A 27585-nucleotide genomic window follows, 5' to 3' on the forward strand; every position below is an offset into this window, starting at 1 on the left:
AGTGCCTTAGAATGCTTAAATTCACTTGGTTCCTCACAAATGAAACCATTTCTATAGAATATATTTAGTAACTAAGAGAACTAAGTGAACATGTTCAAGTCAAAGGAATGTGAGAGCTCCTCCAAAAACATGGAAATACCTGGATAATTTTCTCTGCCTCACAAAAGCATGTAACAGTCTATGGTCAAGTTTGTTCATGTTTTCCAGACGTTGTATAGTCTTCTCTTGGACGTTAAGAGTGACCTTTGTCTATACCAAAATCCTCCCCATTTACAGATACAGTCTTACCCAGAGAGGACACATGGAAACTCAAGCTTGTTTTCCCTCCCTCCCATCCTTCCTTCCTTCCTTCCTTCCTTCCTTCCCTCCCTCCCTCCCTCCCTCCCTCCTTCCTTCCTCCCCTTCCTTCCTTCTTTCTTTTTCTGTCTTTCTTGGCAGTGCCTCACTCTGTCACCCTGGCTAGAGTGCCATGGCATCATCATAGCTCACAGCAACCTCAAACTCCTGGGCTCAAGTGATCCTCTTGCCTCAGCCTCCCGAGTAACTGGAACCACAGGTGTGCGCCACCATGCCCAGCTAATTTTTCTATTTAAGGTCTTGCTCTTGTTCAGGCTGGTCTGAAACTCCTGAGCTCAGGCAATCTAGCACTTCGACCTCCCAGAGTGCTAGGATTACAGGCGTGAGCCACCATGCCCAGCCTACTCAAGTATTCTTTGTTTTTTGGGTTTTTTTTTTTTTTTTTTGCAGTTTTTGGCTGGGGCTGGGTTTGAATTTGCCACCTCTGGCATATGAGGCCGGCACCCTACCCCTTTCAGCCACAGGCGCCTCCCTACTCAAGCATTCCTTACAAACTCCCTCCCTGCAGTCATGGATCATATCCTCAAATCTCCACAGCTTACAATTAAATAATCCACCTCATCAAGCATGTGTTGTGCTAATACTTTAAAAATGAGCCATTTCTGTGAGGATTGGGATTAGGTGGGCAGGAGGAGCACAACCACCCTACCCGGTTGCTCCTTCCAGTTATTCCCACTCTAGAGAAGCTTGAGAGTTATTCGCAGGGCCTCTAAAATTTTGTTGCCTAAGCCCTGCCTAGATGCAGGTTAAAACTAAAATGGATGAGAATGGGTCATTAGCAGTAATGTCAGAACAAAGCCAACATACACACACCAAAATCTCATCAAAGAAAACTGTATGCTTCAGAGGTCACATGTGGTCATATTTAGCTAACTATATTTTAACAATAATCCATGCAATATAATTTATTTTTTGGCCAGAATTGAAGATCATATTTCCTATAAAAATTCAAATTTCCAACCACTCCTTATTATATAATATAAATGTATCTGTCATTTGCTACAAACAACTTTTGCTGTTATCATTTGTTATTATGATTTCCATGTTGTTTTCTTCTATCTGAGACACATTTAATTGTCATAATTTTATAAAAAGGGAGAATTAAAAGGTATATCAAGAGAACCATGTCATAAAGAAAAGATGAAAGAACACGTTTTATTTGTAATAATGAACAGTCTTCATTATCACAGATATTTGTGATAATATCTATTTTCTATCACAAAGACATATTTAATAAGCAGGTACAAAACCTAATTTGCTAAGTGATCTTATCTGCCTGGCCTCTGCAGGCTTATGGGATTGCAACCTCTGGTATAGACCCTGCCCACCAGTTCTTTGCTACAGACTCCCCAAAATCATTGTTGGCTGATCTTTTGTGGGGAGGGGCTCACATGAGCGTGGGAAAAATACAGTCAGACACCGTATTCTTTTCTGTGTTCTTTCAGTGCCTGGCGCTGCAGCACACGTAAATGCTAGCTAACAAAATTGTCTGTAAGCAGGAGACCTGGAGAAATGTGGAAGGTTAGGAAAAAAGAATGCTGATCTCCGAGGTATTTTCATCAGGCTGCTTTGGCCAGTACTAGATATATTAAATAGAAAAGAGGGAAAACTGTCAAAACATGGTCATTTGTGCTCCATAAAACAGTAATGGCCTCAGTACTCTCTCCCAGTATAACTTACACTACCATTTGTCATATAGCTCACGAAAGTTTTTGTTGTTGTTGTTAAAGTCAGACCTTGAAAAGTCTGTAGGACAGCTGAGTTCTTGCCCCACATGAAAATGTGAGAGCAGCCCACAGTGTGCCCTTTGAAATGAAGTCAAAACATAAAAAAAAGAAATTCTTTTTTTTTTTTTTTTTTTTGACACAGACTCACTTTGTCACCGGGGTTGAGTGCTATGGGCATCATCACAGCTCACTGCAACCTCAAACTCTTGGGCTCAAGTGATCCTCCTGCCTCAGCCTCCTGAGTATCTGAGACTACAGGTGCCCACCATGGCACCCAGCTAGTTTTTTTTTTCTATTTTTAGTAGAAACAGGGTCTCCATCTTGCTCAGGCTGGTCTCAAACTTCTGAGTTCAAGCAACCCACCCGTCTTGGCCTCCCAGAGGCATGAGCTATCATACCCTCTTCAAAAGAAGAAATTCTTAAAAATAGTGAGAACAAAGACTACAAACCAAGCTTGCTAGAACGTGAGGTTTACTTCAATTATTTCTAAGGTGGAAAAATGTAATTGAGACACATGGTCTTTATTAGTATTATTTTAATACTACATATTTAGTAAGTAAATATTTCCTATTTTACATTCCTTTTTATTGGGCAATCAAGTTGTTTCCTTTTAACAAAAATTTTCATTTAAAAAATGAATAACTCAATAACAGACTATTAATGTAAAGCCCAATTTGCTTTCTTACCTATCTTTAGATTTATATACGTGCTACAAAGAGTTACCTGATGTTTATATCACTACTGTTTAATCAAATTGAAAATCTTACAAAGAGAAATTTCTCCAAAAGGAGCTAGAACTTTAGAAACTATAGTTTTTCTTCAAGTTTTTAAAATAAGAGACCCATGAAGTTTTTACAATAAGAGACCAACAATATATATAGATTGCCATCTCACAAAAATTTTATCACAATTTTTAATGAAGAAAAATCACCAAAAAAATCACAAAAATTTTAACACAATTTTCATTAAAAACTCATACTGACTTTTCAAAAAGTAAACTAAAAAGAAATATAAAGTTTTTTTTATACCACCTCCTCTCCTCTATCCAATAATCATATAAATGCAATAAAGCAATCTTGCAAGCCCTCCCAAAAATTATAGGTTGCATGTTTTGGTTTGAGTTGTCTTCCCTTAGAAGAAGAGGGAGTTCAATGCCTCAATAATTTTTCTTTGCAACTTGTCATGCCTAATAGCAATTCATTAAGATAAATTCTTAAATCTCTTCAGCATGAAAAAAAGTTAAAGTAGGTATATGTAAAATTAGTCTGCTTATAAACAGCTCATCTTCAGAACTTGATATCTGTTACTCCTCAATTTTATTCTTTGGTTTTTTCTGCATGATCATGCAAGTGAATACCACACACCCTTCAAAAAAGTCATCTTACTTATATTTGAACAACTATCATATAAAATACAAAAGAGTAGTTGAAATAAATATTATTAAAGGATTCAATTTTTTTTTAATTAAACTAAACCTGTACATGAAGCAAAACTGAAACTGACGAGGTTTCCTGGGAAGATTTTCCTTGAAATCACTCCCACAAAAGCAGAAAAACTTGCTGCATGGGCTACTTGAGATAAAAACGGATTCATGCTTAGGCACAGGGATGATGGAAGTGAACTGACGGGTAAATGGCCTTTACCGTTGAGGATGAGCTGAACCTCTGTGCTCTGACAAGACGGCTCATAGAATTTTCCCGTGAACTCATTTCGTGAATTGAATTTCAATGTGGAGGCCTATAAAAAGCAAATTATAAGAGCAAGATCTCAATTATTATCTGCGCTTTTGCTGCTGAACCAGTTAGCCCTCTGGCTAACTTGTGCTTCTCTCCTTCCCCTGGGATTTCATGCTGCATTGCCCTGAAGGAAGATTTAGAGCATAGAATCTGTTGATGTCTTGTTAGTTCTGGGGAAATAGACTTCTAAATAGAAAAGACAAGTCAGGAGGCCCCCCGGGAATAAGACTGATGGGCCATAGAGCAGTTTTATGGGCATGAGACTCTTTCTGGAAAGGAACCCTCCTCGTGTCCCTGTCCCAGGAAGACTCATTGTTATAGTTTTTCTCAAAACGGAGAGGGACATTAGAGGTCATTCCAGGACAGCCCCAAGGCTGAGTCTTCCTTCAAATAAAACCTGCTATCAAATATTCGAAACTTCTCCTTTCCAGAATAACCAACCCTGATTGTATCAATGAATCCTAATTACTACAGAATTTGAATGCCTTCTTCAGTTCCCAAATCCTTGTCAATGTGGCTGGACTCTAGATATAATCTAGTTCATCTCTTTCTTTCTTGAAGAAGTGCTTCCAGAAATAAGTCATTTTCTCCAGGGGCAGCTCACTAGTATACAGCTGCACAGGACCAGCTATCCTGTCCTTTAAGACCCAGTGGGCATACTTAGCTTTGATAGTACATTAAGACGTGTGCTATGGTTCAGTTACTCTGCTCCTCCTGAAATAATACAAAAAGTATGTTGGACTTAATGCAAGTATATAAATGAGAAGGTACAAACTCGAATGAGCTCTGGCAGCCAGGTAAGTAGCAAAAGTATGTGGCCATTCAGTGACTATAAGGAGTGGTGTGGATTGGGAGAACCTGGAGAGCACATACCTTCCCCAAAGCCAAACAGGCCCATTTATGTGGTGGATAAAAGAAACAGTGACTTTGCCCATGATTTGACCATTTCCTGCCACCATGCCTCAAGCCAGACTAAAGAGAAAAGATGTTGCATTAGACTATATATAAAACTATGTCATCATCTAATACTCTATAGCACTGTGCAAATACGTGGCATGCTCCAGATAAAGTCTTGAAAAGGAGGCATTTCAGTACAAAATGGCCAATTATTTGTTTTCAATCTTTTAGGAATAAATTTACAAATGATCCTAAGCCTTTCATGACATTTAGATGTTGGTTGAGATTTTTCCCAAAGTTAAAGAGATTGTTTGTTCCAGAAATATTTATTTTAAATGATAATGTTAATATGTGTTTAGCTTACTATGTACCAGGCATGATGCTAAGTATTTTGTGCACATGATCTATTTTTTCTTTCTTTCTTCTTCTTCTTTTTTTTTTGAGACAGAGTCTCACTTTGTCACCCTGGGTAGAAGGCCATGGCATCACAGCTCACAGCAACCTTAAACTCTTGGGCTCAAGTGATCCTCTTGTCTCAGCCTCCCAAGTATCTGGGACTACAGGTGTCCACCACAATGCCTCGCTTGTTTTTTTTTTTAGAGACAAGTTCTTATATGCTCAGGCTGGTCTCAAACTCATGAGCTCAAGCAGTCAATCCTCCCTGGCCTCCCAAAGTGCTAGATTCATGTGATTTATTTTAATCCTCACAAAAAAAGAACATGAAGTTGGTACTGCCCTGGGGTAGTACAGTGCAGAGCTTTTGCTATCATCTTCTTTCCTCTTTCTCCCTTTCTGTTTTGCACTAATAAGATACAATCTTTTTACCCATAACACTAAGCACCAGGCACCACCATCTTTAGAAAAAAATTCATTAAAACTTTCATGCTGGTTTATTCTGCAGGTGGTTATAGTCAGTTAAGAACAAGAAACTCCAACAGCCTATTTTTTAAAATGATTTTCCCCCAGTTGTCCAAGTGTGGACTTCATGTAAAACACCTTTCTCTTATAACCTAGAGTGGGCTCGGATGGAGAGTCTGACTGCTGGGCAAGAAGAACTCATTCTCCTGCAGGAGAAAGTCAAGAACGGGAAAATGTCTATGGACGAAGCCCTGGAGAAATTTAAACACTGGCAGATGGGAAAGAGTGGCCTGGAAGTGATTCAGCAGGTAATGTTGACCCCAATTCCTTCTGGAACACTCCCTCCCTTAATGGAGCTCCTTGACTCCGGCACATCAAAGCTAACACCTAACCAGTTTATTATAACTGTACTTAGTACAAGGAATTATTTTTTTTAATCTCTTTGCTGAAATGAAGATGAAGCATACTTAACGCTAACATGGGCTCAACATTATGAAGTGTGTATTATGGAGACCAGTCTTAGAACAAAAGAATGAGTGAAGTCATATCAAGCAATAGTCATAAATGAAACATAGTTAGTTTTATCCTTCTCTCTCCTTAAAAAATAAATATATATGCCCATCAAAGGTTTGTAGAGAAAGGCCAAGAATATCAATGTAAGATAAACTTATCTTCTATAAATAAAGTTTATATCCTGAGATGGGATTAAAGGAGGTGTTTCTGAGATGGAATAGAAACAAAATATCTCCCATGCCCCTGGGCATTCCTCACTGAGAGGAATCAGGGCCCTAGTCTAGCTATTTAACAGACCTTTCCACTCCCTAAGTATTTCAGTTTTTTCTCCTCATCACAGAAATCTCTATGCCTCAGAACTCAGTTTTCAGGCAGCTGTTTGATTAAACATATCTAATAAGCTAATTTAGGCCAAAGTATAAATAATAATAGCTTAATATGCTACCTTCCCCAAGAGATAATTTTTATTTTTTAATGAATAATTAATCCTAAAGAAAACAATTTCAAAGCACAAAAATTAATGAATCACAAAGGTGAATTTTCAAACAATATGGCATATAGGCAACAGATAGTTTAGGAAAGTGGACCATCTCAGTGCCTTGTCAGAAACCATCTATCTCTGAGGCCAATTCTGGCTACAGGATGGTGGCTAAACATGGTCCCTATTTTGCAGCACTAATCAAAGTTGGTTATTTTGCCAAACAAATGCTAAAAAATACAGATCAGAGAGTTCTACAACTGTCATTGTTCATGATGAGAATTACAACATTGTTTCTCCCTCCATGCCAGTGTCCTCACCAATACTTATCCCCTCGTATCCTAAAATAGGGTGAAATGTGCCTATTGCCGAGCTACAAATAATTTGCCCAGCAATGCCAGATTAGATAGATTTTGTTGAAGTAAGTCAATTGTCCATCCTCCTCAGACCCTCAAATAATAAAGCTTTCAATTTAGAGTAACCCAACCTAAATATCTCCTTGGAAATGATTTCACTATTTATTTCCTTAAACTCTTGTGTGTTTATATTTTGTTTGCCTACTTATATTCAATCTTATTTTAGGAAGAATTTAAGGTGCTTCATAGTTACCACTTAGAGATTGATCTGACTCTTCAACAATACAAGGATAATGGGATGATGAATATATTAGTGTTTATAAAAAGTTATTTTTCTTTAACCTGTAAATGCAAGCCAACAGACACTAAGACTACCTTCCGTAAGAGCCAAAAATTCAATGACTCTGGCTGAATCTTGTCAGAGGAATTAGGGGCCTGGGCTAAGGTCCAATCAACAAAGAAAATGATTGTTCTGTCCATTTCCCCAATACAAACACGCACACACACTTGCAAACACATACTTATTGCTATATACTTCTAAATATTCCTCTTGCAATTTGAGAAAGTATTCACTTGTATCCCAGAAGTCAATCTATCAGAGGTAACTGTGAAGTTATGTTATAATATTGATGGACGAATTATCTTAGGAAACTAAAATTTAAAAAATGGCAAAAACATGGGAGATAGAAGCTGGTTTCCAGAATAATGCAGAACCACATAGAATCCTTGGTGTTGAAGATAAGATGGTGGAGAGTGATAACCTTGCCCTTCTCTCGCCTCTTCACCCCTACTCACAGTACAGAGTGCCCTCTCCGCAGAGGAGAGGATCAGTAAAGCAATGGAAGCAACAGAATGGGAAATATGGTTTCTAGATTTCCCAGGAAACCCTGAGCAAAAAGTACTGCTCCTTGGTTGTCTTCTAAAAAGAGATTTATTGAATGTTAGTTTGTATACTTCTTGCCTTAAAATATTATATTCAATGTAGGGTATTTGGAAAACAAAGAGAAATCACAGATTTGCTAAGAAGGGGGATCTAGTTACATATCATCTGCTTCCAAGTCTTTAACTTTTAGAATTAGAACACCAGGAAGGAATATGCGGAACAGAAAGGGAAGCAGGCTCAGGCAGCAACAAGGCTTCCCAGTGTAGTTACTCTGCTTTTGGATACTAAAGACCCAAAATGCAGACCCCCATAGGCATGAAACTGGGAAAAACACCCTCCAAGACATCTGATATCTGGGATCCAGTATTGACTCCAGTATTGACTTTCCCTACATGCTCTGGGAAAGTTACTTAACTTTCTTTGTACCTCTGTTTCCGTATCTGTAAACTGGGATGATGACATTTTTATGTCCACTTCATTAAATTCTAAGGATTAAGTAAGATGATACATACAAAATATCATGAATGACAACTGGGACATCATATGTAGCAAACTAGTACTAAATAGCAGAGCTGGTAATGCTTAATAGTAGCCACTTTCATTTTAATCCATAAAACATTTGCAAATCATGACTTGCTTGTCCCTGCTGTTTCCTCATTAAGGAAAAACTACGCCAACTACGAGTTTGCATTATTGGGAAGAGACCAGAAGAAGAAAAAGTCTGTGGTAAGTAAAATTTGCCTGCTATTCCAAAACGATAGAGCAATGAAGTAAAATATTCAGGGACCATAGAGTCAAACAAGCCTAAGTTGAAATCTACACCTCATCCCTTTTCAGCTGTGTGAACCAGAGAGACAGCTCAGGTTCCTTGTCTGCAAATCCTAAAATTATACATGCATCTGGAAGTGCTCGTGTGAGTTAACATGTAAAATATTTATTGCATTCTCTGAGCCATAATGAACCTTAATAAATGTTCATTACTTTCTTTTGATTGCTTACATAAGTTGCAAATAAGATAATTCTCCTCTGCCTTTTAACAATCCATTATATGGGGAATCGAAGAATTAAGGAGTCATGCTTTTTATTAAGCTAAAACATTCTCCATATAGTCAAATCTTCCAATTTTCCATATGTGTATCATTACTAATAATTAACAGTTGCTCTGATGGCAGAGGAGTGGGGAGGAATATTTGATATTAATGTAAACTCAACATTGTTAAGATGATAAGTCTTTTCTAAAATAAATAACACATTCCCAAATTGAAAATAAATTATGTTGTCAATATCTGACCAGTTTTCCTCCAATTCTCTACTTCTGCATAGATAATTAAAAATTAACAACCACTAAAAAACTGTGAAAGCTTTCATTTCTTCCATTTTCAAAAATATGACATAGTTTTTAGCCAGTTCATCATGTTGAAATTTATTTCTCTTCATCAGTTTTGGGCTATAATCTCCTTTTCCATAGGAAATTCTTTAATTGCCTCAGAAATGTTTTCTAAAACAGAAATATATTTTCTAAAATAATAAAGGTCATACAGTCAGGGCTAATTTAGAGGTAAAAGAGTTCTATAGACCTCCATTCTTGTGTGGAATAAGATTAAAATTTTAACAGTTTATAAAATTACAAGTTATATAAATAATTTTATTAAGGAACATTAAGCAGCTTAAATTTATTATCTAGTATACTCTGTGGTTTCTTATGATAGCCCTGTGAGGTAGGCATTATTCCAAATTTTATTTTATTTTTTTCGCTTTCAATTTCAGCTGGCTTGTTCACTCATCTTAGTTTGCAGGGTTTTTTTTTTTGTTGTTTTGTTTTGTTTTCTGTTCTTCCTTTAGCAATTCTCTTTCCCTTTGTCTCCCAAGTAGCTGGGATTACAGACACTCGCCACAACGCCCAGCTTTTTTTGTTGGTAGAGACGGGGTTTCACTCTGGCTCACTCCTGCTCATACTAGTCTCGAACCTCCGAGCTCAGGCAATCCACCCACCTCGGCCTCCCACAGTACTGGGACTAGAAGTGTGAGCCACCACACCCAGCCTATTCCAAATTTTAAATAAAGAAACTAAGAAACTACAGGGGGGTGGGGAAGCAGAAAGAGGGACGGAGGGAGGGGGGTGGGGCCTTGGAGTGTGTCACACTTTATGGGGGCAAGACATGATTGCAAGAGGGACTTTACCTAACAATTGCAATCAGTGTAACCTGGCTTATTGTACCCTCAATGAATCCCCAACAATAAAAAAAAAAAAAGAAAGTTAAAAAAAAGAAACTAAGAAACTAAAAGATCCTCTTAATCATTTATGTCTTAATTAAGAATCAATTCGTTCTATTAGCCACAGGAATAAATAGTTCCACTCAAATCTTCCCATCGTATTGATGGGAAGATACCAAGTAACTGATTTTAGGAGATAGGCAATGGACAGTTGAAGACTATTCAAAAATCCAGAACTCAAAAAGTGGTTCTCATAATTGACCAGGTCCCCAGAGGACTGTTTTCTAAATACAGTCTGGGCAAAGCAAGGAAGTCCTGTTGAACAGAGAAGGCAGAGATCCCAGCCCAGGGCAGCTAAAGCTGCTGGAATGTGCTGGTGGGTCATTGAAGAGGAGGTGGCTATGCAGAGAGATAGCTTCAGAGGCCTAGGTGAGGGTCTCCATCAGACTGTTGCTTAGAGATGAGCTGTACATGTGCAAAGCAAGACCACTCAAGGCATATGAGATAGCAGCTTTTAGGGCTTCAAAAGCAAAAGAGAGACAGTAGAGGTTGACCGGAGCTTGGGAAAGCCATATAGTTCCTACCTTGCCAAAGTGGAGAAAGCTTCTTAACACCTCCGTAGAACACCTGACATTTTCTGTGACACCCAGGAAATGTGAAAAATAAGAACCATGACTTAGAGGAGGAGCTACTCTAGACATGCCCTAACAAAGCCTAAAACTAAACCCCTATGAAATATACATGGGAGACAGTTTGTAGGTTGACAGATATCACCAAGGGCCTTCGAAAGAAAACAACTTGGGCTTTCCACTGGTCAACACCAAAAAATGAATAAAACCAAGTCTATACAATGTCATGCCAGAAAGTGAACTGCATCCTACAACAATCACCAATGCCCTTCAGAGGAATACTGCAGAACCCAGAACATACAACCTATTATCTATAATATATAATATTCAATTTATTTTTTAAAAAGACATATAAAGGAAGCAGGAGTAAGAAATAGGATGTAACTCATAATGAAGAAAAGTAACTAAAGATAAAAACCATACCTGAGATGACATTGATCAAAGACACATCAATAATTATATTAAAGACAAATGGATTAAATATATCAAGTAAAAGGCAGACATTTTCAAACTCTAGAAAAATGAAATGCCCAACTTTATGCATTTTAAATGTAAGACAAATAGTTTGAAAGTAAAAGATTCTGAAGGGTCTTGGCTTATGCCAAGAATAAGCATAAACAGGAGAAAGCTGACATAGATATGTCAATGTAAAACAAGATAAAAGTCAAAGATGATTATAACATATAAAAGGAGATATTACACAAAGATAAAATGGCAGTTCACTAGATAAATATAGCAATTCTAAATATTTGTATTTTTAATTATATATGTATTTGTGAGTTTTATCAAATACATGAAGCAAAATCAGACATATTCAGAGATTTTTTTCATTTTTTTCTTAGTGATCAATAGAACAAATAGATGAAAAACAGCAAAGGTACAGAAGATTTAAACAACATAATCAAATAACTTTCCCTAATTGACATTTATAAAACCAGACATTGAAAAAACCCAGAATGTGTGCTTGTTAAAGGTGCACATGGAAATTCACGAACACAGAACAAATTCCAGGGAATTATTTGATGCTGGAATATCAAGAAAATTCAATAAGTTTCAAAAGATTAAAATCTTCAGAATATGTTCTCTGGAAGATTTTAGTCTTTTGAAATCTTATATTTTCTTACCACAACAGAAGTAAATTAGAAATTATTTAAAAACTACATATCTACAAAATCTCCCATAATACTTAGAAATTAAATACAACATTCAAAATAACCCATGGGTTAAATAAGAAATCCTAAGAAGATATTTCAATGATAATGATGAATGATAATGAAAAAATATCAGAATTTGTGGAACGCAACTACTAGAGTTATGTAGTTAACAGTTAAATTAGAAGAAAATGTATGATTATAAATGTTGTACTAGTAAAGATAAAAAGCTTAAGATCAATGATTTATGTTTCCACTTTAGGAAATTAGACAGTGAAAAGCAAACTAAATGCAAAAAGAGGTAGGAGGAAAGAAATAATTAAAATAAGATCTGAAGTTAATATAAAAAAGGAAAGAGTTAAGAGAGAAATTTAATAATACCAAAACTTAGTTACTTGAAAATATAAAATTAATAAGCCCATAGAAAGAAAGATGAGGGAAAAAAAGAAAATAAGAATGATCTACATTAAAAATTAAAGTGGCTTGTCACATTAAAAAGATGCTAATAAAATGTAAATACTTTTTGCCAATACCTTAAGTGACTTAGACAAAAGACAACATTTTTTTTTAAATTTACCAAAACTTACTCAAAATGAAAAAAAATCAACACTGCTCTGAGTATGCCTCAGAGACATATACCTCACAGCATACCTGAGTACACTTTTAGAATGTTGTTAACATTTCCCATACTCAATAAACAAAGACATGGTGGAGAAAGGAGGCAAAATAGAATGTAAGCAAAATAAACAAATATGCATGGAAAATGAGAGCCAGGTTTCCTATTGCCAGTGAAATGAGTTATCAATAAGGAAAAAAGGAAGGCCAGAAAGAATGTTGTGGTGTTGCATTGGAATAAAGGGTAAAAGTATAACCCATCATGGCTATTGATATATAATTAGAGATAATAAATTCATAATTATAGTTATGTGCATAAATGTGTGTATTTCTTTGGGTCTATGTACTGAGAGACCCTAGAAGCAATGATATACCAGTACCAATGAGCATACCTAGCACCCACATCTTAGTTTATGAAAGCAAATGCCCAATAAGCACGTGAAAGGGTGCTTTTTTCATTAAGAAAAAGGCAAATTAAACTAAAATAATATACCAACACACAATCATTATGATGAATATAATTTAAAACTACTGTGAGACCTAAGTGTTGGTTAGCATGTGGAACTGGACTACACTGTATGCATTGCTGATGGGAGTATAAAGTGGTGATGACAAGGGGGAAGCCAAATACACACTCACTCTGTGACTTAGTCATTCCCCTCCTAGGTATTTTTCCAAGACAAATAAAAGCACATTTTCATCCAAAGATTTGTTCACAAACATTCATAGCAGTTTCATTCGTAATAGCCAAACTGAAAACAATCCAAATGTCCATTATAATAGAATAGATAATTACATTTTGGTATATTTATACTGTGGAATACTACTCAGCAATTAAAAAATACCTATATTATGCAGAACAATATAAATGAATCTCATAGGCATTATATTGAGTGAAGGATACCAGGTGCAAAGGAGTACATTCTGTAAGATTCCATTTATCTGGAATTCTAGATAAAACTAATCTAGACAAAATGAACCTATAGAGGTAGAAATCAGATAATCAGTTGCCATAGTAATGTTTGAGTGAGAATGACATAAGAGATCATGAGGGAATATTCTATGGAGATGAAATGGTCTCTCTCCTGTTGAGTTGTTGAATACATGACTGTATGGATTTGTCAAAACTCATCAACCTATACACCTAAAAGTGTTTGAATTGTACTATACGTAAGTATTCCTGAATAATGTTGATTTTTAAAAGGAATGGAGGAGCTCAGGCTAATGGAATATCAAGGCAGAACAGCAACATTTACTGTATCAAATATATCTAAAATCATATTCCTATGCCTTGAGACAAAGGTTGAGAAGGGAAAAGATGAAAATAATATAAGACATGATTTCATGCTTAGTGGCCAGAGGTAGATAAATTTGGGGTGACTAATTTTGAATCATATTTTGAGATTTCGTAGTCACCTCAAAGACAAGAAGTAGTGAAACATTTAAAAAAGAGATAGTTTAGATAAATATTGAGTAAAACTTACTAGAATGTGCTTCTTTTTTTCTTCTAGATAAGCTCACCATTGTGCACCATCCAAGTGGTAAGTGCTTGGCTATTTGCAGAAGGATTTAAGACTAAAACAAAGTACATAGTATACCAATTTTAATGTTAATGTAAACCTAATATGATTAGTCAGATCAGTGTAAAAATTCAGATTTTAGATTTCATGCAAAAACCACTTGACACCCAAAATAAAAATGATACCAATGTGACAAGATAGCAATACTAGAGGCATCATTATACAGGAAAAGAACTGTGTGTTTTGACCTTTGATTGACCTGGCTGAACACAACTTCCTAGTTGTGACCTTTGACAAGATATTTAAGCACTGTAGGCTTTGGTTTCCTCATACATAAACTGCAGATAAGAATCATGCCATGGAGAATTGCCATAAACACTGATAGGGAATTTTGTAAATGAGGGCTGATGCATGATTTATCGGAGTTATTGAGGGAGCAAATGAAATTTGAGTAACACTTGAGAGGGCATCATTTCACTGTGATCGGGGAAGGAAAGTGTGCTAAATACTGGAAGGGTAAAGAAGAGCTAGACACCAGCTAGGGAGCTATTTAATAATGTAGAAGCAACTGTCCACACAACCTGGACTGAAACACTGACTGTGGGAATGAAGAAGAAATAGAACTTGGCTGGGTGGCTGGGATGGAAAATGGGCAGACAGCCATAAAAGCAGGAAGAAGGAGCAGTACTACAGGCCCCGTGGTAAATAGGAGGAAGAGGGGTTCTCAGAACCCCCAGTTGAATAGGGGTTCTCAGAACCCCTAGCTGAGGGACAAGCCTAGTGAATATGGAAAGGGGAAAGTAAGTATAATAATCAAATGGAGGCTGTTACTCAGAGGTGTTGAGAAGATTATTTCTGAAGTGACTCCAGTGACTCCTCAGTGTTCTTTCCAAGTCAGTCCACATAAGAAGGAGAAAATAGCATACTAGCCAAGGGTGCATTTTTTTCAATATGCCATTTTTATCTCTTTAATAATTACTCTCTTGATTTATACCCTGCTGTTTCTATAAATCATTTTTAAGAAGATCTGAATAAATGAATCATCAAATGAGTGAATGACTGAAAAGATAGTAACAGAATTTATATTTTTAGGTAAGGAAATTGCTCACAATGAAAATATGTTGGGTAACATACCTGTCAGCAATAAGGTAGGTTGTATTTATTTTCATTTTTGTAAAATGCAAAGTATCTTCTTGGGTGACAAAAGCATAAGAGCCTTCTCTATTGCCTGTGCTATGAAATATTCTAGGAAATATAAATAAAATAGGTTAAGTAAGCATTTGTGCGTAAAATCTACAAGCATTAATTTAAGGAAATTAACTACTTCAAAAGAAAACAGGGGGTGGGGGGGTGAAGAAGGATTATTCAGCTGAGCTTTCATAGAACAAATGGGGAAAAAGAGAGAACCCAGCCATACCTGGCATAGAGAACTTACCTAGAGTTGTAGCTCAGGAAGCACAGTGAGGAGGTAGTAAGCTAGATACAGCACATGATTCAGAGCAGTGGAATCTGATGAATTAGGCAAGTGATTTCCACCAGCTAGGATTGGCTGGCCCCTCATGGAGGTCTGGGATGGGAGGAAGCCTTTCAGGAGTTTTCAGTTGCTGGGGGAAGCTGTGCATTGAGTGGAAAATTTGGAAGAGTGGGTAGACTCAAATAGTATACAGCAACCAGATTTGAATGCTGGTTGGAGTGGATTTGCCATAGGTTTGGTGGATGGTGAGGCAGCCATACTGAGGTCAGGGGGCTGCCACTGTGGGAAAGTCAGACCATTGCTAGATGGTCTTAGCATGGGCCTAAAGCACAGCCATCTTAATTCCACATACCAGGATGAGAACACCACTCTTAAGACAGGCTGAGGGACTCCCGCACCTCATGGGAACTGGAGTCAGGGGGCACTGTGAAACCTGCCCCTGAAGGATTCTTGTGAGCTTTAAGATCCCAACCCGGCAGGATCTGGATGCTGAGGAAACAATCAGGTGATCACTGAAGGCAACTAAATTTGGAATAAGGACCATATAAGTTGCTGGTTGTGATGTCTCCAAAAAAACCACAGCACCACCTGGTGTCCCAAAGACATGTTCCAACATATTGTCATCAAGAGCAAGGACTTCTGTTTGAAACAAAGGAGGTAGTTAAAAGGAAAAAGGAGAACAAGGAGATGAACAAGAACAAAGAACACATGAGGAGGAACCAACAGAAAAATTCAGGCAACATGAAAAACCAAATCAGAGGAATTCCCCCAAGGGACCATGAGGCTGCTACTACAGAATACATCACCTATAAAGAATTAATCGACTTTAGAAAGGGAATTTAAAACATTGGTTATAAAGACAATAAAAGGAATAGAGGAGAAGATGGAAAGACAGAACCAAAAGTCAGACAAGAGATATGTAGAATATAGAAAGGATATGGCAGAGGATAAGGAAATGAAGGAGACAATCAGGGAATGTAAAGATGCAGTAGAAAGTATCAAAAATATGTTAGACCATGGAGAAGAAAGAAACTCAGGACTGGAGGATAAAGTTTTTGAGTTAATCCAGGTAAAGAGGCAGAAAAGAAGAGAGAGAAAGCAGGACATGTGCTTAGAGAATTACGAAACTCCATGAAGCATTCAAATATACAAATAATAGAGATTCCTGAAGGGGAAGAAGATTGTGCCAAAGGAATGAAAGCCCTACTGGAGACTATCATAAATGAAAACTTCCCAAGTTTTACTAAAGACCCCTACACACTCCTTTCAGATGGATATCAAACCCTGGGTCATCTCAACTCAAACAGAGCCTCTCCAAGACATATTATAATGAAGCTATCCAAGTCAACATGAAAGAAAAAATTCTGTAAGCAGCCAGGAGTAAGAGCCGACTGACCTACAGAGACAGAGCCATTAGGATAACAGTGGACTTCTCAACTGAAATCTTGCAAGCCAGAAAAGCATGATCATCAACCTTAAACATTCATAAACAAAACAATATTCAGCTCATAATTCTGTATCCTGCTAAACTTAGCTTCAAAATTGATGGAGAAATCAAATATTTTGCAGATATACAAGCACTGAAGAAATTTGGCACAAGACCATCTCTATAGGAAATACTTAGACCTCTTCTCAACACTGACCATCACAATGGACCACCAGCAAAGGAAGCATGCACAACTAAAGGTCAAAATGTAGCTTCCACAGTGGCGCAAAGGATAAAACTACACAACAGACTTTCACAAAATAAGATGAATAGAACTTCACCACACTTATCAATACTCTCAATAAATGTCAATGGCCTGAACTCAACATTGAAGAGGCACAGGCTGACTGATTGGACAAAAATAGCACAAGCCATCCATATGCTGTCTCCAGGAGACATGCCTAGCCTTGAAGGACAAATCAAGACTCAGGATTAAGGGATGGAAAACAGTATTTCAAGCAAAAGGAAATCGAAAAAAATGAGGGCTTGGAATCTTATTTTCAGATACAAGCATATTTAAAGCAACTATAGTTAAAAAAGACAAAGATAGACACTTTCTGCTGGTCAAAGGAACAATACAACAAGAAGACATTTTAATTTTAAATATTTATGCACCCAACTTAAATGCTCCCAGAGTTATCAAACAGAACTTAATGGGTCTAAGCAATATGATATCCTATAACATCATAATAGCTGGAGACTTTAATACCCCTCTGACAGAACTAGACATATCCTCTAAACAGAAACTAAGCAAGAATACAAAGGACTTAAATGTGACCTTAGAACAAATGGGATTAATAGACGTATACAGAACATACCATACAAAGGTAAAGAATATACATTTTCTCATCACCCCATGGTATGTACTCTAAAATCACCCACATCCTCGGATACAAATCACACCTCAGCAAAATTAAAAGAATATAAATTATACCTTGTGTCTTCTCAGAGCACAAGGCAATAAAGGTGGAACTCAACTCAAACAAAAACATTCCACCCCACACAAAGACTTGGAAATTAAACAACCTGATGCTGAACAATACAGTTGGGTATAGGAAGAGATAAAAGAGGAAATCATTAAATTCCTCAAACATAACAACAATAAAGACACAAGTTACCAAAACCAGTGGGATACAGCAAAAGTAGTCTTATGAGGGTAATTTATTACATTAGATACCTATATTCAAAAAACAGAAAAAGGTGCATCAACGAACTCATGAACAATCTTATGGAACTGGAAAAAGAAGAATAATCTAATCCCAAACCCAGCAGAAGAAAAAAAAAACGAATATTAAAGCAGAGATTAATGAAACAGAAAACAAAAGAATTGTTCAGAAAATTTACAAAACAAAAAGTTGATTTTTCAAAAAAATAAATAAAATCAATAAAATTTTGGCCAGATTAACTAGAAACCTCCAAATACCACACCTTCTGGGGGCAAGACATGATTGCAAGAGGGACTTTACCTAACAAATGCAACCAGTGTAACCTGGCTTATTGTACCCTCAATGAATCCCCAACAATTAAAAAAAAAAAAAAAGAGTACTGCAGAAATTATTCCAAAAAAATTGAGAAGGAAGGAATCTTCCCCAACACATTCTGTGAAGTACACATCACTCTAATACCAAAACCAGGAAAATACCCAACTAAAAAGGAGAATTTCATACCAATTAACTAGAAATGATAAAGAGTAAATAACAACAGATGCCACAGAGATAAAAGAGATTATCTCTGAGTACTAGAAGAAACTTTGTACCCAGAAATTTGACAATGTGGAGGAAATGGATCAATACCTGCAATCACACCCTCTCCCTAAACTTAACCAAGAATAGATCTCTTAAAAAGATAGACTTCAAAAATTGAGACTGAAGAAACAATAAAAAATCTCACGACAAAATAATGTTCTGGTCCAGATGGCTTCATATCAGAATTCTACCAAACCTTCAAGAAGAGCTTACACCATATTGCAAAAACTATTTCAAAAAATTGAGAAAGATGGAATCTTCCCCAACACATTCTACAAAGCAAACATCACCCTGATACCAAAACCTGGAACAAACCCAACTAAAAAAAGAGAATTTCAGACCAATGAATATAGATGCAAAAATTCTCAATAAAATCCTAGCCAATAGATTACAGCTACATGTTAAAAAAAAGTCATTCATCCTGATTAAGTAGGTTTAATTCTAGGGATGAAAGTCTGGTGTAACATACACAAGTCCATAAACATAATTCACCATATCAACAGAAGCAAAAACAAAGACCATACAATCCTCTCAATAGATGCAGAAAAAGCATTTGATAAAATTCACTATCCTTTTCTAATTAGAACACTTAAGAATATGGTCAGGGGGAAGGGAGGGGGGAGGTTTTGGTGGAGGGAGGGTAATGGGTGGGGCCACATCTATGGTGCATCTTAGAATGGGTACAGGCAAAACTTACTAAATGCAGAATACAAATGCCTACATACAGTAACTAAGAAAATGCCATGAAGGCTACGTTGAACAGTTTGATGAGAATATTTCAGATTGTATATGAAACCAGCACATTGTACCCCTTGATTGCACTAATGTACACAGCTATGATTTAACAATAAAAATAAATAAATTAAAAAAAAAAGAATGGAAGAATATGGTCATAGGTGGCCCATTTCTTAATCTGATCAAAGCCATCTATGACAAACCCACAGCTAACATTATACTGTATGGAGTAAAACTGAAAGCTTTTCCACTTAGAACTAGAACCAGACAAGGTTGTCCTCTATCACCAATAAAAGTCAACATAGTGCTGGAAGTTCTAGCCAGTACATCAAGGCAAGAGCAGGAAATAAAAGACATCTAAATGGGGGCAGAAGAGGTCAAACTCTTGCTCTTTGCCAATGATATCATCTTATAGTTAGAGAACCCCAAAGACTCAACCACAAGACTCGTAGAAGTGATCAAAAAATACAGCAATGTCTCGGGATAAAAAATCAATGTCCACAAGTCAGTAGCCTTTGTATATGCCAATAACAGTCAAGGTGAGAAGCTAATCAAGGACACAAATTCTCTTCACAGTAGCTTCAGAAAAAAAATGAAATACCTAGGAATATACATAACAAAAGAGGTGAAGGAACTCTACAAAGAAAATTACAAAACCCTAACAAAAAAAAAAATAGCAGAAGATATTAACAAATGGAAGAACATACCAAGCTCATGGCTGAGAAGATACAACATTGTGAAAAATGTCTATACTACCCAAAGCAATCCCCATTAAAATACCATCATCATACTTTCAAGATTTGGAAAAAATAATTCTTCATTTTGTGTGGAACCAGAAGAAACCCTGTATAGCCAAGGCAATTCTTAGTAATAAAAACAAAGCCATGGGGTGTCACCCTACCAGACTTTCAACAATACTACAAGGCCATAGTGATCAAAACAGCATGGTATTGGCACAAAAAATAGAGACATTGACATTTGGAACCAAATAGAAAACCATGAACTGAAACTAACCTCTTACACCCATCTGATCTTTGATAAACCAAACAAGAACATACCCTGGGGAAAAGAATCCCTATTCAATAAATGGTGGTGGAAGAACTGGATAACCACACGTAAAAGACTGAAACTAGACCCACACCTCTTACCACTGACAAAAAATTGATTCAAGATGGACAAAATGTTTAAATCTAAGACACAAAACAGTAAAAATTCTCGAAGAAAATGTGTAGAAAACACATGACGACATCAGCCTGGGGAAAGATTTTATGAAAAAGACTTCCATGGCAATTGCAATAACAACAAAAATAAACAAATGGGACTTAATTAAACTGAAACGCTTCTGTACAGCTAAGGAAACAACAACCAAAGCACACAGACAACCTTTGGAATGAGAAAAGATATTTGCGTATTTGAATCAGACAAAAGCTTGATAATTAAAATCTATAGAGAACTAAAATTAATCAACAAAAAAGAACCTTCTCTAAAGAAGACAGACAAATGACTAACAAACATATGAAAACTACCCTGATAAATCACCTAACCCCAATGGGAATGGCCCACATCACAGTCTCAAAGCTGCAGATGCTAGCATGGATGTGGAGAGAAGGGAACACTTTTATATTGCTGGTGGGACTGTAAACCAATGCAACCTTTTGGGAAGGAAGTATGGGGAATCCTCAAAGAACTCAAATTAGACCTCCTATTTGATTCTGTAATCCCATTATTGGGCATGTACCCAGAAGAAAAAAAAATCCTTTTATCATAAGGACATTTGCACTAGACTATTTATTGCAGCTCTATTTATGATCAGCAAAATGTGGAAACAGCCTAAATTCCCACCAACCCAGGAATGGGTTAACAATTTGTGATAGATAGATAGATATTCAGCCATTAAAAAGATATAGCCATTAAATATATATATATAAAATATATATTATATATGTATATATTATATATGTTCAGCCATTAAAAAGACAGAGACTTTACATCTTTTGTATTAACCTGGATGGAGATGGAACACATTCTTCTTAGTAAAGTATCACAAGAATGGGGAAGCAAGAATCCAATATACTTAATTCTAATATGAAGGCAGCAGATGAGCTAATACATGGTGGCCGGTAGGGGAATGAGCAAGTGGGGAGAGGAGAGGAGTGATGGGGATGGGGAGTCATGGTGTATGGCACACCTCTTGTGGGTGGGACAAAATTATAAGAGGGACTTTAACAAATGCAATCAGTGTAATCTAATTCTTTGTACCTCAATGAGTCCCAAACAACTAAATAAAACACAAAGAGGAACTCAAAGGAAAAAGCCACCAAGGCCAATGTGTGTCAAAATTCAACAGGTACAAAGCATGTAAATCATAGGGGAATTGTGAGTACATGCATTTTAGCAATAGGAATATGATGAATCTATTGTATTTGAACCACAATATATACAGTTCTTAAAGTCTAATAGGAAAAATGTAGTTCCAAAATAACATTCATGAAAATATGCATTACCTTACATTATAGGGTTAATTGGAAATAAATTGCTAATAAGAAACTAAAAGTAACAGTAGCACTTCACTTAGCAATTGAAAACCAAGAGCAGCTCACAACAACCCTGATAATGTCTCGATCACATATTTTTCTTGATAAAAATCAGGTTATTCTAACAATCTGCATATGTCATGTAGAACATTTGCCGTGTTAAAAGGGTCAATGTGGCAGCTGAATGTCTTGCTAACATCCAGAATTATAGAGCCCCTGCTAAGTTCTTTTAATGAACAAACTATACTGGTTTTCCAAATTTTAGTAACCTTTAAGTTTCTGGTATGTTTCAAATAAGTCACAGGTATTCATAAAATGCATTGACCCTTAAGAACTGATTTTGCATTTCTGGGTTATTCTTTAGCCCACCAATGAAAGTTCATGAAAAATTTTGTCCAAAAAAGATTCTTTTACAAGGTGTGAAAGACTATACAACCATGGCATAGTCTTTCTTTTTGAGACAGAATCTCACTATGTTACCCTCGGTAAAATGCCGTGGCATCAGAGCTCTCAGCAACTTCAAACTCTTGAGCGTAAGCAATTCTCTTGCCTCAACCTCCTGAGTAGCTGGGTCTACAGGCACCTGCCACAACACCCAGCTATTTTTTGTTGCAGTTGTCATTGTTCTTTAGCTGGCCTGGACATGGCATAGTCTTTTGAAAGCAAGATTTTGAATAAAAGGAAAAGACTGCAAGTTTCCAATGCTTAAGCTGTTCTCCCTCAAAATGGAAATAAAATTTGAATTCAAGGACTTGATTACAGTTGAACTTTACAATGATTCTGTTTCCTTTTAGACAGGATTGTCTTGCTAGTTGCTTCTATAGAACTGTTTCTCCATGTTGTGAAAAGCACCTATAACTTGATATTTCTTTGTTCAACATTCAAATGAAGTAATGCTAGGTCTGTATCTTTTTTTTTTCCAGTTCCCTGCTCGACTCCAAGTAGAAAAGGAATTTGGTTTCTGTGGCAGGAAAGATCATTAAAGAAGGTAAAATATTAGCTATATGTATTTTTTAGAAAACCCAAAACAGGCTTTTTAGAAACTTGAAGGAATCATTTGTCTAGAAAATAGAATTCTTTAAATATTTCATCTTCTGGAAGAATAAACATGCATTTTTCAAACTAAAGGTGATTGCTCTTTAGAAAGATTGATATAAAGCAGTGATTTTATGTTAGCTAATCAATTTCAATTGATGAGCTATTATTCACTAATAGATTTTTTATGATCTCATTTTCAGATTATTATAAAGAAACTCAAGAATCCACAGACATTGTGCTTCTAGGATGAAACAAGCTTATATTTGGATTGCCTGTTCTCTCTGGGGCAAATCTATGTTACAAAAGCAGAAACAAGCCTTTGGATTTCAGAATTTGTTATTGCCACAGATTATTGGTATTATACCTCCTTCATATTGGTTTATCAATATTAAAACAGAATGCCATACAGCAATTGCAATCTTTGAACATTCCTGCAATTTTACAATGCACTTTGCCATTTGCTAATACCCATTTGAAAAGTAAAATCAAACAGGAGCAGAGAAGTTAAATGCTGTGTAGCAAAAGTATTGGGTTTACTTGGGACAGTAACCTTGGCAGATTACTTCTCCTCTCCTCAGAATAAACCATGAAAATACAAATTCACTTAGTCCAGTTGCCTTGTGAGTGGCTGGTCTTTTCCTTAAATTTTTCACAGTTAAATTATTATTGTTACATCATGTTTGCAGATACCTTTTCTTATTCAGTGTCTATTTGCCTATAATCCTGAGAATATTATTTGAAAAATTTTCTATATTTCAAATTAATATACCTATCTACAACCTATATTTATTAAAAGTCTTAAAATTTCATCAATCTATTTCTTAGAAACAATTTATTAACTAGCTTAGAACAGAATCCAGTTTTACATTCCTACTGTAATTTCCATATACATATGCCACAAGTAAATCAAATGTTTAAAGCTATGCCTGACTTTTCCAAATAAATGTTTGAGAGTTAACGAATAAATTTTTCTGCTTACCTATTTAAAAGCAGAGGTCTACCAAATAATTTTAAAATAAATACTTCAGAGAGAGATTGGCCTATTCTAGTGGCATAAAGCTAGTATGAAACACCGTTTACAACCCTTTCTTCTTCTTTTTTTTTTTTTTTCGGTATGAGGGTATATACATATAGTTTAGCATGATTAGATTACATTGTTTAAATTTGTTAGATAAAATCTGTCCCCCTCACCCAGGAAGGGGGCCGTGTACCCTTACACGGTGTCTCCACTCCCTTCCTCCCTTCTGCCACCTCCCTCCCTTTCTTCCCCTCCTTCTAACCCCCCTCTCACCCTCTTGAGTCTAATTGTATTTTTCTCTTATGTGGGTGTATATTTATTCATCTATTGGTTTCATATTAGTATTGAGTACATTGGATACTTGTTTTTCCATTTTTGTGATATTTTACTAAGTAGAATGTTCTCCAGCTCCATCCAGGTTATTACAAAAATATATAGTCTCCCTCATTTTTTACAGCTGAATAGTATTCCATGGTGTACATATAACACAGGTTATTAATCCATTCATGGATTGATGAGCACTCAGGTTTGTTCCACATCTGGACGATTGTGAATTGAGCTTGCAGTCCTTTCTGCAACCATTTCTGCAAGCCGTACTTGGGCTGCCTTACTTTGTGGGGCCCACCTGAAAGGCAGGGCTACCACATAGAAGATGGAAAAGGATAAGATTATCAATAGAACTGACCTCAAATTGATGCATGACAGTGTATCATTCCCTCAATAGTCTCATCTTCAATTGATCTTGCTTCTTACCTAATTTTATGAGTATTAAATGGCACATGTATTTAAACACACAATACCATACTACATTCAAGAGCATGACCTTTGATGTAAGACCAATCTAGTTTGAATCTTCACCCAGCTGTGTACTAGGTGTGTGAACAAGGCCACATTTTCCATCTCCATGATCCTTATGTCATCACTAATAAAATGGTTTAATAATACCAATATTAGCATAAGTTGTTCAGAATTAAATGTAGAGAGATAATTTAATTGACTTGTCATCTGAAGAGGACATTTTGGATCAGAAAAGGAAGTACTATTTACGACCATGAGTAACTGAGACTGCCTCAATGCCTCAAGCATAAACTACTTTGTATGGTCATTCTGCTTAAATTAGATGTAAGTTCTTGGAACATTGTGGCTCCAAGTAAATAGTCAATGAAGATAGTTGGGAACCCACCACATCCGGCATATGGGGCTGGCGCCCTACTCCTTTGAGCCACAGGCACGGCCAGAGTTTAGCACTTTTTATACTGATTTTTCCTTAAGCATCAAATCCCTATTATAAATGCTGGTTTCTATTTTTTTTTTACTTTTTTTTTTTTTTTATTAAATCACAGCTGTGTACATTAATGTGATCATGGGGCACCATACACTGGTTTCATAGACCGTTTGACACATTTTCATCACACTGGTTAACATGGCCTTCCTGGCATTTTCTTAGTTATTGTGCTAAGACATTTACTTTCCACATTTACTAAATTTCACATATAACCTTGTAAGATGCACCGCAGTTGTAATCCCACCAAAAAAAAAAAAAAAAGTGCTAAACTGGAACTTGAAAAGCGGGCAATATTGGGATGGATAGCAGTCAGAAATAGTCAAAGCCATGAAAAATAGGTGAAAGAACAAATGAAAAATTGGTATTTTTAAAATATTTATGATACAATTACTAAAAATGTCATCAAAAAATTGCTAACATATATCTTGAGTTAAGAGAATATATTTACTTTGAATTATCAGTGATTATGTTAAACACCAGAGTGCAAATTTAATAAAATTGTTGAGATAAACACAAAATAAAAATATAATATGAAAAAAAAGAAGATAGTTGGGAAAAAATAATCCTCTTAAAGATTTAATGCTGTGGATGCTTTAGGTGAGCTTGTTTTCTGACTGGCCCTTATGGACAGCCTTACACAGCATGTGATTCACATACCATTATTTTAAAAATGATTACAATGTAGTAAATGGCCATCTGGATCGCCCATAAACATCAGAAGCACCAAGTGGAAAAATCATGAATAGTAAGGTGCAATAATAGTATTTCCCAAGTTGTTTTAAGAAATTCAAAGGGGGTAATTGAATTAAAATGAAGTCTTATGATCAGTGAGTTTGGAAAATGCTATGTATTTTATTCTGTTTTAAATAACATATTAATACTATATGTACACAAAGTATTGAAAACTAAGTAATCCTGAAATAAATAAAACCATAAAGGTTGTGAAACACTGGCTTACATTTTATGTTCATGTACATTGGCCTAATTTTCTATGGAAGGAGAAATAAAGATTTGTCAGGGGTGCCTAGGGTGATACGTTGAGGTGGAGTGTGATATCTGGGTTGGATGGGAACCTGGTTATGATCAGCTAACGACCCATTATGTCTGGCATGGATACCAGTGTAGGGGGTGGAAGGAATGGTGGCATGCACAATAGATTTGTACCTGATTAGCATAAAGTGAAAGATTAAGTGCTAAATTTTGCAAATAATAAAAGTTAGTTTCACTCAGAAAAAAGTTAATCTGATAGCTATCATTTGCCTTCACATAACACGTCTCTAGCTAAAACACTAATTTTATCATGTCTTTAAATCACCATCAAATTTGGTCCCATTCAATGGTTATCAGACCATTCCAAGATGCTCTACATTAAAATGTATCAAACACGGAAGCAATTCCTGACTCATCTTTCTTTTTGTCTTCCCCTGTAGCAGGCCTGTTGTAGATGCTGAGATAAAACATTGAACAACACAGTCAAGGTATCTGTCCTTACATTCTAGTAATATCTAGAAAACATCAGAAAGTAGTTAAGTGCTATGCAAAAATGTAACAGAGAGTGATGACAAGGAAAGTAACTCAGTGGCTCCTTCAGTTTAGGTGATGAGGGAAGATCTCTTTAAGAGATAGAGGCTATGCCTAGTCAAAGGCCCTAAGATAGAAGAGCTGCTAGGAATTTTTCTGCAAACTGAAATCAGTTTATGGTCTTGCATCCCCCCCCCCAAAAAAAAATTCATGTTGAAGTCCTAAGCCTTAGAATGTGAACTTAGTTGGAGATAGACCCTTTAAAGAGGTATTTAAGTAAAATTGTACAATTAAGGTGGGTCCTAATCCAATGTGACTCATATTATTGTAAGAAAGGGAAATTTGGACACAGGCACATATGGAGGAAAGATGGTGTGAAGACACAGCACATGATGGTCATGTACAAGTCAAGGAGAAAGGCTTGAAAGGGATCTGTTCCTCCAGGCCCTCACAAGGAGCCACCCTGCTAGTGCCTTGTTCTTCAAGGTCTATCAGAACTGTGAGAAGATAAATTTCTATTGTTGAAGTCACCAAGTTTACTTTGTATTATTATGGCACTCTGAGCAAACTGATAGAATCAGTGTGAAAAGAATGTAGATGATAGAATGAGAGCTATGAAATAAGTTTGGAGCAGTAAGTAGGAGCAACCTTAGGTAAGAAGTTTGTGGGAGTTATTCTAGGTGCAAAGTGAAGCTTGTGGACTGGTTTTAAGCAGAAAAGAATCAAACTTACTGCAGAATGAAGAATGTATTATAAAGGCAAGGTGACCAGTCAAGGACATGTAGTGTTCAGGGGGTTAGATATAGTGATATAGG

At 36.2% G+C, this 27585-nt stretch overlaps 1 protein-coding gene across 3 annotated transcripts in view; it reads left to right on the plus strand.

Moving 5' to 3' along the window:
• BANK1 (B cell scaffold protein with ankyrin repeats 1) overlaps positions 1 to 25793 on the plus strand; it is a 282885-nt gene extending 257092 nt beyond the window's left edge. For all 3 annotated transcript variants that reach the window (XM_053557383.1, XM_053557456.1, XM_053557534.1), the window contains exons 12-17: positions 5732 to 5883; positions 8468 to 8531; positions 13926 to 13955; positions 15027 to 15082; positions 22832 to 22896; positions 23147 to 25793. In XM_053557383.1, coding sequence (XP_053413358.1) covers positions 5732 to 5883; positions 8468 to 8531; positions 13926 to 13955; positions 15027 to 15082; positions 22832 to 22891 — 362 coding nt within the window. In that variant the 3' untranslated portion in view covers positions 22892 to 22896; positions 23147 to 25793. The remainder of the gene's footprint in view (positions 1 to 5731; positions 5884 to 8467; positions 8532 to 13925; positions 13956 to 15026; positions 15083 to 22831; positions 22897 to 23146) is intronic.
• The last annotated feature ends 1792 nt before the right edge of the window (positions 25794 to 27585 follow it).

The sequence above is a fragment of the Nycticebus coucang genome, chromosome 1 (assembly GCF_027406575.1).
Source record: "Nycticebus coucang isolate mNycCou1 chromosome 1, mNycCou1.pri, whole genome shotgun sequence".
Classification (NCBI taxonomy): Eukaryota; Metazoa; Chordata; class Mammalia; order Primates; family Lorisidae; genus Nycticebus; species Nycticebus coucang.